Genomic DNA, 15,982 nt, shown 5'->3' with positions numbered 1-15,982 from the left:
GCCTGGTTAGAGAACATTCCCCAGCGATGATGTTGTTCACCATTTATGAACGACTGGAGAATATCAGCAATTACCTTAGCAGCAAACCACTGGTGGTCCCTTAGACGGGCATTTCTATTGGCGAATCGCTTGACAGTATAGCATCCCTCATTGTCTGCACACATTGCCTGCCACTAGTGACCGTGCTTCTTGACTCTCACCTGATTAGCAGCCCCTTCGGCAGATGCTCCCGTTTCAGACCTGTGATCGGCTGGATGCCCCCGCGCTGGTCTCTCCACAGGAGAGTTACGCCGTCGGTAGAAGAGCACATAGGCATATCTCGTCACTACTTGGCTCTCGTCAACCGTGGTCACTGTACTGTCATCAAACAACCTCCAGCCTATAGAAGAAAACAAACAAAACCACGAGAATATCACAGACTGCAAGGAACCCACAAGAAATAGAACAAGATACGGAGACCGGAGGAAAAATACCTACCCACGTCACTTCGCTGACTGTTCTTCTCATTCGGGAGCCTGGCATAGGCAGTGTAATGGCCTCCAATCATACCCCCATAATGATTGATCACTGCATACAGATCATAGATAGGCCTCTGGTGGTCCTCCTTCTGTCCGATACAGAACGTAGTGAGGTCTAGCCCCCTGTGTGAAGGAAGTGAATGTATATTATATATATAACACGTGTGGATCATCAGAATAAGAACCAGATCCACCTTACCGCATATTACCTCCTCAGCCCACGATATCTTAGAAGTTTCCGAGTCTAATCATACAGAATGTAACCAACAGTTTTATCCATTTCACCTGCTATTGTCCTATCACTGATTTGTAGAGTAATGGAGGGAGGGAAGCGTACCTGACAGGGAAGTCCACCAGGTCATTTATTTTGTCTCTCCAGATAAACGTGCGGAAGGAGAAACGCTTCAGCTGAATGATCAGGATATTCGGCAGCCTCCACAGCATGAGTTGTTTAGAAGCCTCTCTGTGCTGGTTACACTTGGGGCAGTACCTGAAAATAATGTAAGAAAAAAAACGTAATCTTAAAACTCCAGATTTGCTCTGCGGTTTGTACCCGCAACATGACTTTTCACAGATAAGCGTTCAATTTTACAAACCAATCTCTACATCTGGTTGCCATAGATCAGTGCCAACTTGTGGTTGTCCAGCGGTTTCAAAACTGCAACACCAATTGTGTTCTGAAAGCCGACAGCTCTCAGGGCATGCTGGGATTTGAAGTTTTGCAATAGTTGGACGGCCACAGGTTGAAGACCAGATCTTTGCATTGCTCTCACCATGCTTCTTCTGGAGCCAGGACCTCAGGCTTGGTGAAGAGGTGAAGACACTGTTCCAGGGTGAAGAGGCCAACTCTTGCTGCTTCGCTTGCAGACCCCGGGTCCTCTTCATACTCCAGCTCTTTTGACTCGACCAATACAAACTCCTTCATTCTCTCATTGTTCTTCCAGACCAAAGCAAGGGAGCAGTCATCCGCCAAGTCCAGCACGGCGTCCCCTGCGCCATACGAGAAAGGTTTAGCCAGTGAATATGAGGCAACAAAACGAACAAATATTTTTGATGTCTGTTCTGCATAATAATTTTTTTTGCTGTTGCCAATAAAGCGGAATAAGGATCCGTTCACACTTGCGTTAACAGAGTCCATCAGGGTTTCCGTCGGCTTTATCAGCATTTTTGACAGCAAGCCTAGTGTAGTCTGAAGCGCTTTTATTGCCTATAAAATATCAGAACCCACTGACCGAAATCAGACTCCAAGTAAATGGGGTCCATCAGGATTTTCCAGTATCTGTTGGATTTTTTTTATTACTATAAATTTGCCTACCTAGGTGTCAATATCACTGAAGATAAAACAAACCTTTATCTTCCAGCTTCACTTCTCTACTGGAGGAATCAATGAGGTTGATATAAAACAGGGCAGCGTGGGAACTCAACGACTCCACCGACTGCTGGTATCCAGGGACTGCAGCTAAAAAGAAGTAGAAAAATTCATAAAATAGAATCAGCACGAGTAAGAATGGATTGTATAGCAATATGCAGATCGGTCGAAAAAACTTGGACGCAAACCAACTGCTAGTAAAGTGGAATCCAATGATTGGGAATCCCTGTGGAATTGGCAAGCACCTAAAGCAACAGCAATGCCATTACCCAACCGCCTAAAAATCAAAAATATGTTCCCAACCTCCAGGGTGATTAAAGGGGTTCTTCTGGAATACATTTATGGAATATTTCATCTTTGTAAAATAGGTGGGACCCCCAGGCTTATGCGTCACAGAAGTGGCCGCAGTGCTTAGCAACATACTCATCGTCAGGAGGCCGCAATAATGGCTGTACAAGCATTTTTACCATTTAAGAAGAGGCACAGACACCCATTTTATTTGGACTGCGAACACCTGTGGCTCAAGTGGGTGCTGTATAGTAGTACTAAAATTCTCCCGGGCCAAAAACACTCAAAAGTGAAGAGCAAGATTTGTGTTTTGCTGGAAAAAATATTTAGTGCGACCTCAGATGACATCACTCCCAAAACGGCTCCATTCACATAAACGGGGCTGCATTGCAATAACGGACATGATGCCAGGAAGTCTTCATTTTAGGGACATAACTCAATAGAGGTCATCAATGACTATTAGGAAACCTCTTTATTACTACCCAAAAAGGCCTAAGAATCCTTCACCCTGTAGGTCCCAAAAGTGTCCGATTATTGGAGTTTGACTGTACATGGAGATACAACATTGGGCTAACAGGCAAGGTCCTCACCTAGTTTTATGGGCAACACAATGGACTGGAGTAAACACACGGCTGTTTTCCCCAGAGCTTATAAGAACAATAAGGGGTGCTGTATGTGTGACCCCTTCTCTACATCTCTAATAAGTTAAACAAATAACAGATACCTTCGGGTTTGATGGATTTTTCATACGATGTCTCTTTCTCGCCCCCTGAATCAAACTCCCTTAAGATGTCTGAAGATTGTTCCGAGAAACCAGAATCTGTGCTGACCATAGAGTGCCTGTCCACAAAGGTCTTTCCCTGGACGTTGGAGTCCCCCAACTCCGGATTTAGTGAGTGACATTGAGACGGCCCGAGGGGTGTCTGTGCAGAACGAGAATCTCGGTCATCCTCAAAAACTTCTCCTAAAAACGTGCAGCTAGGCGGAGGCGGGAAGTCTGGCTTCTCAGGACTTAGTGGTTGTGGAGGCTGCTCAGGGGAAGTCCTTCCAGGGAGAAAGGGAGGCTGGAAAACATTCACCGAGTACCTGGAGGAAGAGAAACAAAGCGTGTATAATAATAATAAATCGGGTGACTATTTATATTTGCAAGAAATGAATGGTGACTGGAGAAGATCAGTCACCCCAGGACCTCAGGGAAGTCCTTTAGCGGATCCCAATGCTGCTCCAAACAACGGTTCCTCTTTGGATGGATATTTCTGTAACTCACGTCGGTACGTATAGATTACAGAAATATATAACATTTTCACACGTCATAAATATCCTTGGGACATAAGGAAGTTATTGATGGGGAGGGTCCCGTTGATTTTTAACAGAAGAGACATGGAGACAGAAATCGGAGTTAAGCGGACAGAGTGCTATACTGCGATCATTGTCATTACTTGTCTTCTAGCTGTGACCAGGGAGTACGCTTCTACACGAAGGACTATATGATCATTGCCGTATAACATCTACAGGGCGCGGAAGTGGTAGAAAGGATCTCAGTGACACCAGCAGATGACACAGGATGATGGAGATTCGTGGTAGTCCCCCGATGCACGCGTGGATGGATTCTTGCTATGCAACAGTCCAGGCAAATTTCTTTGGATATTTCTTATGCACAAAGCCACCGGCTTCCGACACGGACAAGTAGGAGGTCGCATGGGAAACTCTCTTCTAAGGAAAACCCTAACACAGTAACCTATTCCACGGTGGACGTTCAAAGGCACTTACATCATGGAATAAATGCATATATAGAGGTAACACTTTAATCTACGCCACATACTGGAGTATTTATTTTTGTAGAATGATGAAGGATCACACAACTTACCTCGCGTAACCCTCCAATAACTGTGCAAGGCGTGAGTAGGTCATCCGTGACTCGGAGACACTAATTAAAAAGGGATACCCAATATTTTCAGGTCGACAGGATGCTTTGTGTTCAGGCCAGTGCGTTTTCTGGCAAACCCTGAGAAGCAGAAGGAGTTGTTTTTGCTTAGAGAAATATAAAATCATATCCCAATAAACGTTCCAGAAAAAAAAAAACCCTATATGATCACCCTGCACATCTCTTACAAAAACAGAACGCAAAGGCAAAAAAATAGGACAACTTTGCAGTACAACGGAGCTTCAATGATTTCAGTTGTTTCTAGCGAGTTGATAGATTATGTCCACGATCAATAACTCGCATGAAGCGTCGGCAGGTGACAGGTGTGTTTCAGAAGAGACACTTACTGGTTGCAATATCCAGCCCGGTAGCACCTGGTGCAACGCTTCAGCTTCTCCTCTTCAGAAAGCTGCTTCTTCTGACACGCTGAGCATTTGGTAATCGGGATGCTTGTTACTTGGGGACGCTGTAAGGATAAGAGAATCAAATTAAACTTCTTGAGGGAATACATAAAAGATGTAACTCATGTACAGAGATCTTTATTTTAAACAGGGTTGTCCAGGATTAGAAAAACCACACCACACACCTGCCCATTTTTTGTGTGGTAACACAATTCAGTCCCATTCACTTCAATGGAGCAGAGCTGCAATACCAGACAACCCATGGACAGGTGTAGTGCGGTTTTATGGTTTTTTTAAATCCTGGACAACCCTTTAAGCACGCAATATCAATAGGAGACAGCGAAACAGCGGAGTGAATGTGATCCATGTGCATCCACTTTGTCGTCAGGAATTGAACCTGGCACCCCACTCTCAGGATCAGTGCGGGTCGCAGCAGACAGACATTTACAGGCTATCCAGTCTCTATACCATAAACATTTTATACCATATACCAAAATCATCTTTAATGTTATCGTGTACTCATAAGTACAGAGAAGGAAATGATCTACATAAAGAGCTTGTGTTCTGGTCAAAGATCAATTCCAGAGTTAAAGCTGAAGATCCATTGATTACCTGCTGGACCTGCAGCACAACCACATGTTCCTTGGCGAGTTCTGGGGACAAAACCTCAAAGCAGAATAACTGGTCAGAAGGGGAGACCGAATCCACAGAACACGATGGATTAAACATGCGGTGGAAACGATTCTTCGCCACCTACAGAAAACCAAAAAAAAATGAATATGTAAGGAAAACGAAATCAAGTCACGTCGCAGTTTCAGATCACTTCAAAGCTGCAAATATTTACCGAGTGCCACTGAATATACCCCTGGGGTGTAAGGTCACATTCTGTATTGGAGTCATATTTAAAAGGGGTACAGCGGCCACTGTTGTCCATGGGGGTATGTCTGGTTTTGCAGCTCAGTCCTAGTCGCTTGTCAGGGGCTGAGCTGCAAATCTAAACATACCTCAAGAGTGGCGCAGTTACTGGAAGAAAATAAACGTAATGCCCAGAACGGAGTCAAACCCATCTGGACAAAGCAGCAAAACATTTTTTCAGACGTTTCCAATAGGAAAGATTTCTTTACTTTGTCCTGATGGGAATCGATGCCATTCTCTGAGTTTTCCCATAATCATTATTTATCCCCTATCCACAGGGTAGGAGATAAATATCTGATTGGTGAGGGGGGGGGGGGGGGGGTTTAACCGCTCTAACCCCACCGATCACGAGAACATGCTTACCTTACCGTTCATGGGCGCACTAGGAAAGGAGCGGTAGTGCGCATGCTCCACCACTGCTCCATTCATTTCTATGCGGCTGCTGAGCGCTATCGGACCCCCACCGATCAGATATCTATCACCTATCCTGTGGATAGGCGATAAATATTGATGCGAAAACCCCTTTAACATACAGTTACTATACAGAGCCGTATCCTAACCATCTAAGGGCCGCCAAAGCGCATACAAGCCAAACAAATACAAGACGTGGTTTGCACACAGTCAAACCGTTGTTAAAAAAAAATAAAAAAAAAGTGAATTTATACCTCGGCTAGCTTCAGGTTTTCAGTTTTCACTCGAACGCTCTGAGAAATGGATTCAAGGACGTCTGCAGCACTTGAGTTTTCCTTACTGATACTGACCAAGAACTAGAAAGAGGAGATTCACTTTTAGAAGACAGATATAAATATAATTGTGTATCCATTTTTTTAATTTTAATAAACGATAATACATATCCAAGAGACAGTCGGCGAGAAACAGAAGCATTAGAATTGGTTTCTTCTTGCTTACATAGCGCCAACATATTCTGCAGCACAGAGACCGTAAAACCGCGTAACTGCGGAGTCTCACCTTTATGGGTTTCTTATGTGGCTCTTTTGCAAAATAATAGACAGTGAGAACCTTCTGCTTCTGCGGTAGAGGAACCGGTAAATACAGGAACGGATCAAATGTAATAGAAACCTGCGGCGCAGAGAAAGGTAATGAGGAAGAGACGAGATTATAGATGAGCGGAAGACCAGGGCGACCTTCAGAAAGTGACATCTGCAGTTGAACGTTCTTAAAAATAAAGTACATGGTGTGCAGGGTAAATCTAAAAACACTTCTCTGGACACCAAATTAAAGGATTTACTTCATAAGGATAAGTCAACGTATTACACGGTCGCCGATTTATTGGACGTACCCTTTAAATAAACGACCAAAGGCTGGAAAACCCATATAAACGAGATGGACGTCAGACGTTTTATCTCGACATCGGTCTAAACTCTGCATTGACAAGCGCAGGTATTTTGCGATGATAATAGGAAACCTGATCCTGATTTTTGTCACCCCTTACATGCCATTATAGTGATCAGAGGGCGGGACTTACCGAAAAGGGGCAGGGCTTGAAATGCGCCAAAGATCGGACTCAAAATTCTGTCGCAAAATAAGCCGAATCAAGGTGGAGAAAAGTGTGTAGCAAGATGGACCAAATTTATCATACGGCGTGCACCATTGTAATAAATTTGGTGCATCTTCTGACTGCCTGGTCCGAGCGGTCTAAAACGTACACAGCTTAGTAAATCTGGCCCACTGTGTTTGAAAACTAAAAGCCCTAATGGGAGTTTACCTTTCTGGGCAACTCTACTGAAGTGAATAGGGCTGAAATGTAATCCCACACTCAACCTGTGGACAAGTGTGGCGCTGTTTCAGGACAAAAAGCAGCCATGTTTTTCTAACCCTATAAATCCCCTTTAAAACATAGTAAACCATTAAAGCACAACCTTGACAGGAAAAATCTAGATTCTCGACTGCATGTAGATCAGTCCATTACTAGTAAAAACTAGAACCAACCCTCAAAAACGTTATTGGAGTATCCGAACATTGGAATAACGTGGGTGTAAAAGTCTATCAGATGTTACATTGAATCAGAATCTGTATTTTGCAGTAGGCACGTAACAAGGAAAAGGACTGTAATCTACAATACTGCAACCAAACGGAGGATGGTCAATGAAGCGCAGGGGACGATCACATCTTATACTGGGCTGTACATCTGTACATATTCTGACCTAGAGCTGGGCAATTAAATCGAAAAATAAATCAAAATCGAAATTCCGCGCAATTAAAATCGACATCTTGCAAATTTTGGTTTTATCAATTAAACTGTATCTGCATCTTCAGGACGCAGATACAGTGGAATCCAATGTTAGAGCATGGACCGTGAGGTCCCTGCTTTACCATTCACTATGTATCGCTGGACCCGAGGCAGACACATCATAACACCTGTCTGCACCGAGCTGCACGGACCAGAGGGATCCACCACTCGTCATTGGAACGGGGTTAGGGGAGTATGTATATTTTTATGAGGCACTATTGGGGGCATTATACAGCATGGAAGTCAGATATGGGGGCATTATACTATGTAGAGGCAGCTATGGGGGCATTATATTGTGGGGAGGGCAGTTATGGGGGGCATTATACGGTGTGGAGGGCAGTTATGGGGGTATTATAATCTGTGGGGCAGCTATGGGGGCATTATTCAGTGTGGGGTCAGCTATGGGGCATTATACAGTGTGGAGGGCAGTTCTGGTGGGCATTACAATATGTGGGGTCAACTATGGGGGCATTATTCTGTGTGGGGTCAGCTATGGGGGCATTATTCTGTGTGGAGGGCAGTTATGGGGGGGCATTATATGGTGTGGTGGGCAGTGTGGGGGTATTATACTGTGTGGTGGCAGCTATGGGGGCATTATACTGTGTGGAGGGTAACTATAGGGGCATTATACTGAGTGGAAGCAGTTATAGGGGCATCATGTTGTGTGGGGGCAGCTATGGGGGGCATTATATGGTGTGGTGGGCAGTGTGGGGGTATTATACTGTGTGGAAGCAGTTATAGGGGCATCATGTTGTGTGGGGGCAGCTATGGGGGGCATTATATGGTGTGGTGGGCAGTGTGGGGGTATTATACTGTGTGGAAGCAGTTATAGGGGCATCATGTTGTGTGGGGGCAGCTATGGGGGGCATTATATGGTGTGGTGGGCAGTGTGGGGGCATTATACTGTGTGGAAGCAGTTATAGGGGCATCATGTTGTGTGGGGGCAGCTATGGGGCATTATACTATGTGGGGAGCACTATGGGATCAATATAATGTGTGGGGCGGTGTCAGGGGGTATATTATATACAGCAGGCTCAGGGGATAAATATTAATTCAATGGCGTAGAGGGGGCATGGTATGAAAAAGGGGGTGTGGCTTAAATAATCGTTCATTAATCGTAATCGTGGTTACATGTTCAATTAATCGTGATTTTGATTTCGGTCATAATTGGCCAGCCCTATTCTGATCTCACAGAAAAAGCGGCAATGAAGTCTGCAAAAGTCATCACACGCCGCCCAATGGGGAGGGAAGACACATATACACAGACAACCAGCTAGTACTTCTACATTACACTATAGACGCTATAGGTCTAGTCCCACCTTCGCACAAACTGGGCAAACCAACTTAGACTTGTACTGGCCCTGGAACAAGTCGACAACAAAGGAGTCATTCCTCATCTTGTGCCGCGACCACGCCTCATCAGCAACTTCCTGCGAGAAGAGGATAAAAATGATAGAGCTTTAACGTCTCCTCCGGCCTAAGGGAGTGGAAAGTAATTTAGTTTCGATCTTCTTTACTGCAAACAATTCTCTGGAACATTCTTTTTTTTTTAAATCAGTCCAATTTTTATTAACGAGAACAGTAGTACATTAAACAGTCCTGTATCCACTGCACCAGCATCATATACAGCATTTCCATTATAACTGCATAAAGAAATACCCCAAGATTGCACCCCCTCAACCCCTGCACAGCCCCCGACCAGTATCTCTCTCAATTGCACTCATTACAATGTCAGTTCTATCAGTAAGACCCAACTATACACCTCAGGTGTTGCTAGAAATTACCTCCTAAATTTGTGTCCGTATTCTGCTCAGTTCTGGTGACACCGCCCCTGGGCAGTCCAACCATCCTCCCCACTGCTTATTAAACCCCAGCACCAACACCTTTGGATCTGCCGCCAATTCCACACCATATACCTTTGTATCAATTCTGATCTCCCCCTATAGGTTCCGCAAAGCCCCACATGTCCAGTACATATGATAAATGTTCGCATTCTCCTCCGTACACCTGGGACACTACGCATCCGATCTGAGCCCCATCTGTTTCAGCACCCAAGGGGTCCGGTAAACCCGATGTATCAAGAAAAGTTGCGACCTCCTCTGCGCCATACTGAGAGATAGCTGGTAATATGACGCGAAGATCTCCTCCCAATCCGCTTTGGGCATAGAACCTATATCCCGCTCCCATTTCACTCTCGCTAGCTCCATAGGATCTCCCAAGCGTTTTGATAGGAAGTTCTTCTAAGCCATCGAGATCAGCCCTTTAGATGTGTCCGCCTCAGCCGTATATTCTCATACTCCCAGTGCACAGTCAGGTCCACCACATCTACTTGCGCCCGCAGGGCATGTCGTATCTGCAGATATTGGTAGAACATGCGGTTTTCCAATTGAAACGGGTCTTTTAATTGCTGTAAGGACTTCAGTGTGGTATCATCATACAAGTGACTCAATCTTCTGACCCCGGCCATTCCCTTTTTTGCATACCCTCTAATTGATGCAATTCCCACAGAACCGGATTATGCCAAATGGGAGTATATTTAGTTCACATCCCTACACTCAATATCCGTTTACATTGCCACCAGACTTTATGCATCAGGAGTAACGTCCGTTTGCTAGTCTCTTGTAAGTTTGCGCTTCCAGCCCCTCCACCGGACTAATCCCACCGCCCCAAATCGGAACATTTATTTTTAACGTTTTAGTTGGTAATTATCCTCAAGGCAGACCAAATCCTACAACGTGCCAACAATAAACAAAAAGCTACAACAGTATACAGATCCATAATACTTGTAGCATATTATACGTCAGGAAGCTGAACAGTCCCCCCGTACCTCATCTGGCCTTCCGTCCGAATCCACGGTCTCCGTGTATGGCTTATTCTGAATCCGGTTCAGATCTTCATGGAGTCCGTCCAGCAGGAAAGCCATGAACTCCTGGGCATCATGCTGAGCGTAACCAGTGAATTGGCTGGCTTTGCTAGCAACGATTGCCTGGGGAAATGCATATGTATGTAATAAACACACGTGCCATATGCAAAGCATCCCTGATCAATCTCAAACTAACAATCTCTTAGGCCTTATTCACACTACCGTGTTTTTGCAGCTGCAATTTATCAATATTTTTGCAGACTCATTCTTTTCTATGGCGCCATGCACACGACCGTGATTTACATGGATCGGTGCGGGGGCTGCAAATAATCAGGTCATCTTACGGTCCGGATTTGCGGATTCAACAACAGTGGTAAATTGTGGATCCGCGAGTCCGAATGCCACTCAGACGCACAAGGGTTTTTTGTGGTCCGACTGACTGCAAAACCAATACGATCGTGTGAATGGGGCCTTAGATGTTAGATTGGAAGAAATGAAAAAAAAAAAAAAAAGTCACCTTGAGTTTTGATGGCTGGAAGGCGTGATGAGTTCCTTTCCAAAGCGCCCTTAACAAGACAGCAAAACTGACAGCAAGACGTCCTCCAGTCCCCAAAGGGTTGTTGCAATTGATCTCAGATTCAAACGAATGATCTTTTTAGGAATAGAGAGCAACAAAAGGGAAATGACACCAGAAACGCATCCCCCTATATGAACGCAACTGGAGAAGAGAGTCGTAGCTTCTCCCTAATGTATACCACGTGCAGTTGTGAGTAGGACGTGAAGCCACTAACCTTGGAAGTAATCCCGCAGCTCCCGTGTGTTAGACAAGGACTGGATGACGCTGTTCATGAAGCAGGTGTTTCCCAGGTTGACCAAACCGGTAAATCCCGGCAGACACACTCTCTTCTCCTCTTCCTCCTGAGCGCTATCGCCGCTTATTGCACTGTGGGTCATTGGGGGCACCATGCACGTCGGCTTAGGCTAAAAAGGAATAAAGAACGTAAATAAATGAAAAGAACGTCTTCATACGGAGTTCAAAAGGTAGAAAATAAACCAGGTCTATATTTGGATGCTACAATAAATGCATATTTAGGAAATAGGCAAATTCTAACTATACAGAATCCACAACCTCACAATAAGATTTAAAGGGTTTGTCCGAGGTTAGAATAACACAGCGCCACAGCTGTTCACAGGTTGTATCTGGTACTGCAGCTCAGCTTCATTGAAGTGAATTTGGTCATGCTGCAATATCTCACACAACTGCAGGTGTGATGCTGTTCTTAGAAGAAAGTAGCCATGTTTTTCTAATCCCGCACATAATAACATCACAGAAGACAGGTCACTGCCTCCCACAGACACAGCACACTCCTGTCCTTCCGCTCTTGTAATTCCCCATGATCTGAACGGTTACAGGTTCTCTTATCACCGATGTGCAAAACAAGAAGATGACGAACTATTTAAAACTGTAGGACTTTATATTATGAAAACCTTAGATACCAACCGAAGTCAAGAGCTGCTCTGGTTTTACAGGAACATGATCAGTCGCTGCCCTGGATGACACTTTATCTAGATTTGCATCCTCGGTTCGGGGTTTCTCCTTTTCCACAGCTCTGGGTTCTTCTTTGCTTGACAGAGAGTGCTGGTTACTTCCGGGCTGTGTTTTATCGAGGGGTGCAGGACTTGAAGGCATTGCCACCTTTGCACCACCCACTGCACCTTAATAAGGGGGAAAGTTGGGCTTTGTTTAGCAGCGGTGTACGTAAAACACTACCTGACGCCCCCCACATCGCAGCCTCAGTTCGACAGAAGGAGGGTATTCGAGCTCATATAGTGCTCTGTTATTTAGAAGGGTTGTCCAAGATTGCGGCGGGAGATGTAACATCAAGACAAAGCTCTGAGGGAGCAGCTCCGGGGGTGTTGGGCACCCAATTCGCCTCGTCTGATGCCAAATCTCCCGCTAACAAATGCAAATCTCGTCAGGAGAAGCGGTAAATAGTCAGAAATAACGGGATTAAATAATTCAAAGTTATATTTTCCTGGAGAAACTTATTAAATGAAGTAGGAGTGATATTGACATTTGCCCAAAAAAAAAGTGGTGCCAAGCATTGTTTTTTGCCCACTTGGGCAGCACTCGAGACTGCAGAAGGAGCCACTTAAGCTGGCCATATACTTGATAGGTGTCGGCCGAATGTTCGGTTGGTCAAACAGCTATTCCTCCTGGCTCCCCCATACGCATGCACGCTCGCCATGTGCTTTCAACAGTGAGAAAGGGTCTGCCATGTTGAATTTCAATACGCCCGATCCTTTTGTCTGGAAACAGATGAGTCGCTGCCAGAGGAGTCTGGTGTCAGTTTATCTATTTGCAAACAAAAGGATTGGACAGATTGAAATTCAACATGGCAGACCCAGTCTCAACCCCGACATCTGCTGTCAGGACGCCACCATACACATTAGACTGACATACATCTAAGGTGTACGGCCAGCCTTACAATCCTCCTAATACATAAGGCAAGTGCAGAGCAGGTTTGGCCGGCAAGTAAATCTTAGCGGCGACCATAGCGGACCTGCATTATTTTCTAGTGCCTCTAAGGCTGGATTCACACGAGGTCATTACGTCCGTAAGGGACGGACGTATTTCGGCCGCAAGTCCCGGACCGAACTCAGTGCAGGGAGCCGGGCTCCTAGCATCATAGTTATGTACGACGCTAGAAGTCCCTGCCTCGCTGCAGGAAACTGTCCCATACTGTAATCCTGTTTTCAGTACGGGACAGTAGTTCCACGGAGAGGCAGGGACTCCTAGCGTCGTACATAACTATGATACTAGGAGCCCGGCTCCCTGCACTGTGTTCGGTCCGGGACTTGTGGCCGAAATACGTATGTCCATTACGGACGTAACATGCTCGTGTGAATCCAGCCTAACACTTCCACTTTTGCAACGGAGCCAAAGGTAGAATTCAGGTTACAGACCTTGTGCGGCAGGAGCCTCTAGACCCCCCCACCTCTGACACTGCTTCTTCTGGAGGGAGATATCAATGCGAACCCCTGTGAGGCTGTATTTGCACAAATCTGGCTCTATAAGGTTCCTACGGAGAAAGCACAGGGGTGAAATGTGAACATAGCGCGGTGCACGACGAGTCACGTCATACATCTGAACATGGCGACTTCTTACCTGAGCTTTACTTGCCACCTGAACACAGTATCAGGACCACAACCAGGGTGCAGCCGAAGAAAGTTGAGGTCTCTAGAGAGAATAAATTAATAATAGATTAGATCATCTCTGGATGTGGAGACGACAAATCACAAATCAAGAAATTCTCGGTTACATAAATTTATAAGAATATCAGATTTGTGAATTTCCCGCAGCCAATCACAGTCCTGGTTCTTACCTTGTCTGAAAGATCAGCGTGAAATCCTGCTCCCGAAACAACACCCGGTATGTCGGCTTACAGATTTCCTTCACATACACGTGTACAACCACCACGTCATTGCCCTTCTCGTAATGGTCGTTCTTCACAAAGGTGAGATTCACATAAGGCTCTACGTCTACAAGGCACGGAAAAGAAATCAGAAGAAGAAACATTCTTAAAATATTTTCAAAATCAAAACAAATGGAAATCCGAATATAACAGACCAATGGAAATGTTTTTATTGACCGGTTTGTAAGTAATATTTGAATAAAGATATGAACCAGACGTTTTACACAAAGATAAGCGGCACTACATAGACGCTGCTTATCTCTTCCTGCAGAGGCTGTCTGTCTCAAATCTTTTGCCGGGAATTCCAACTACATCCTAATAAACACCTCAGCTTCTGCAGACCTGTTTGAGGAGGATGAGGGTGCTCCAGGGTGAAAAGGAATCTCCCCCATACTCTTTAAAACGAGGTTCTGCAGCAGCTGAGGTGCGCATTATAAGGAATAACTTGCCTTGGGAGTTTGGTGACCTGTATAAATATACTCATGCTTTCAAATGGCCACGGTACTCCTTGGTGACTTTAAATATTCTTATAATTTCTAGTAGGGAAATGAATAATATATCAATATTCTATATTCAAAATGTATATCTAAAAGTTCTTTAAGAAATAAAACACAATGCTCCAAGTCCTTGGTAGTGACCCCGGAAATGTCTAAGAAAATGAAGAATTGTGTTATCTTACGGACTAAACATTGCGACAGACTTCGAGGATTTCCACCCAAACCTAGAATCGTCCCTATATTAGTAAATCATAATTTAAAGCAGCAGTCAAAGTTTTTGGTCATTAGGTTTTCTTTCCTTACAGAGATATTGGCATCTTTCTATTTGGTCGCGGCCGCCATGTTTGTTAAAGTGACAATAGGAAGTGCAGCCATATTGGTTGTCACTTTTGCATTCGCTTCTCAGCAACTGATGGCAAAGCTGACACTTCGTTACTGATGCAACATGCCCCCAAAGTGACAGCATATTATCGAGGGGATACAGCAAAATCCACATGGTTCTGCATTTTGTGAGTGGCATTTCTAATACAGAACTATAAAATCTAGAACGTATCATTTATTATAAAAGGAAACAGTCAGCAAGAAAAATAAAAATCCCATAAACTCATTCTTGTTACAAAAAAATCTGCAACCACTGCGCAATGTCCCTTTAAACGACAAACATCCTTTTAGCGCACGACTATATAGCACAGCGGTCTCCGCGCTCGTTTACTACAGCTACGCGCTCCCGTTACCTTCAGAGTAGAGTGTGAAATTGCTGTTCGAGAGGCAAGACATGATATCCGGAATACTACCAGATCAGACGCGGTAGAGGTCGAGTCCGTAACCTCCTGACCCGATTACTATAACTCGGTACAATACAAGCGCAGATCAATAGAATAAACAACTTGTAGTTGAAGGTGCGGTGGAGGGGGGAGCAGAACCCTCCTGCCGTCTCCCAAGAAGACGACTACGCAGCTGGTAATATAATCTAGGAGGGGGGTGATGACTGCTGGGGGCTGGGATAACGTAACCTTTCCTCATAAGCCTGGACAGGGGTATGAAGTGTGTCATGACTGGAGACAAACGTCTATGGAGAAGGGGCAGACACGGTCACAGGCTGCCAAATCCCATCAATTGTGATATTAAGATATTACAGCCTAAGATAAGGAAAGCAACCAAGTGCGGGACTAAAAGGGGGTTTTATACTGGGCAATTATCGGGCAGACAAGCGATCATGGAACGCTCGTTGCGGATAATTGTCCTGTGTAAACAAGGCAGCGATCAGCGGATGAACGAGCAACGCCCAATCATCTGCTGATCGTATCGTTCTAAAAGGGTCAAATATTATGTTGTCGGCAGCGCATCTTGGGTGTGTAAACAGGAGACGCGCTGCCGACATGATAATAATGTATGGGGATGAGTGATCAGAGTTACGAGCTCTCGTCCTCATCCATAGCTCCGTGTGACCGGAGCAAACGAGCGCCGATCAACGAGCTGT

The 15,982-nt window shown here is 45.0% G+C and overlaps 1 protein-coding gene across 4 annotated transcripts in view; it reads right to left on the bottom strand.

Moving 5' to 3' along the window:
• Positions 1–15,982, bottom strand: part of USP19 (ubiquitin specific peptidase 19) — a 64,893-nt gene that overhangs the window by 15,847 nt on the left and 33,064 nt on the right. For 3 of the 4 annotated variants that reach the window (XM_075831715.1, XM_075831718.1, XM_075831717.1), the window contains exons 7-25: positions 13,916–14,072; positions 13,699–13,770; positions 13,497–13,612; positions 12,031–12,245; positions 11,321–11,510; positions 11,047–11,180; positions 10,494–10,652; positions 8,986–9,096; positions 6,385–6,495; positions 6,081–6,182; positions 5,113–5,253; positions 4,447–4,565; positions 4,043–4,180; positions 2,900–3,261; positions 1,867–1,977; positions 1,292–1,508; positions 856–1,008; positions 478–641; positions 201–379 (exon numbers count right to left, since the gene is read on the bottom strand). In XM_075831715.1, coding sequence (XP_075687830.1) covers positions 201–379; positions 478–641; positions 856–1,008; positions 1,292–1,508; positions 1,867–1,977; positions 2,900–3,261; positions 4,043–4,180; positions 4,447–4,565; positions 5,113–5,253; positions 6,081–6,182; positions 6,385–6,495; positions 8,986–9,096; positions 10,494–10,652; positions 11,047–11,180; positions 11,321–11,510; positions 12,031–12,245; positions 13,497–13,612; positions 13,699–13,770; positions 13,916–14,072 — 2,951 coding nt within the window. The remainder of the gene's footprint in view (positions 1–200; positions 380–477; positions 642–855; positions 1,009–1,291; positions 1,509–1,866; positions 1,978–2,899; positions 3,262–4,042; positions 4,181–4,446; positions 4,566–5,112; positions 5,254–6,080; positions 6,183–6,384; positions 6,496–8,985; positions 9,097–10,493; positions 10,653–11,046; positions 11,181–11,320; positions 11,511–12,030; positions 12,246–13,496; positions 13,613–13,698; positions 13,771–13,915; positions 14,073–15,982) is intronic. The other variant, XM_075831716.1, reaches the window with a different exon arrangement.

This window comes from Rhinoderma darwinii, chromosome 7 (assembly GCF_050947455.1).
Source record: "Rhinoderma darwinii isolate aRhiDar2 chromosome 7, aRhiDar2.hap1, whole genome shotgun sequence".
In the NCBI taxonomy this organism is placed as follows: Eukaryota; Metazoa; Chordata; class Amphibia; order Anura; family Rhinodermatidae; genus Rhinoderma; species Rhinoderma darwinii.
Note: the sequence above shows the minus strand (reverse complement) of the source record. Positions and strands in the feature narration are given on the sequence as shown.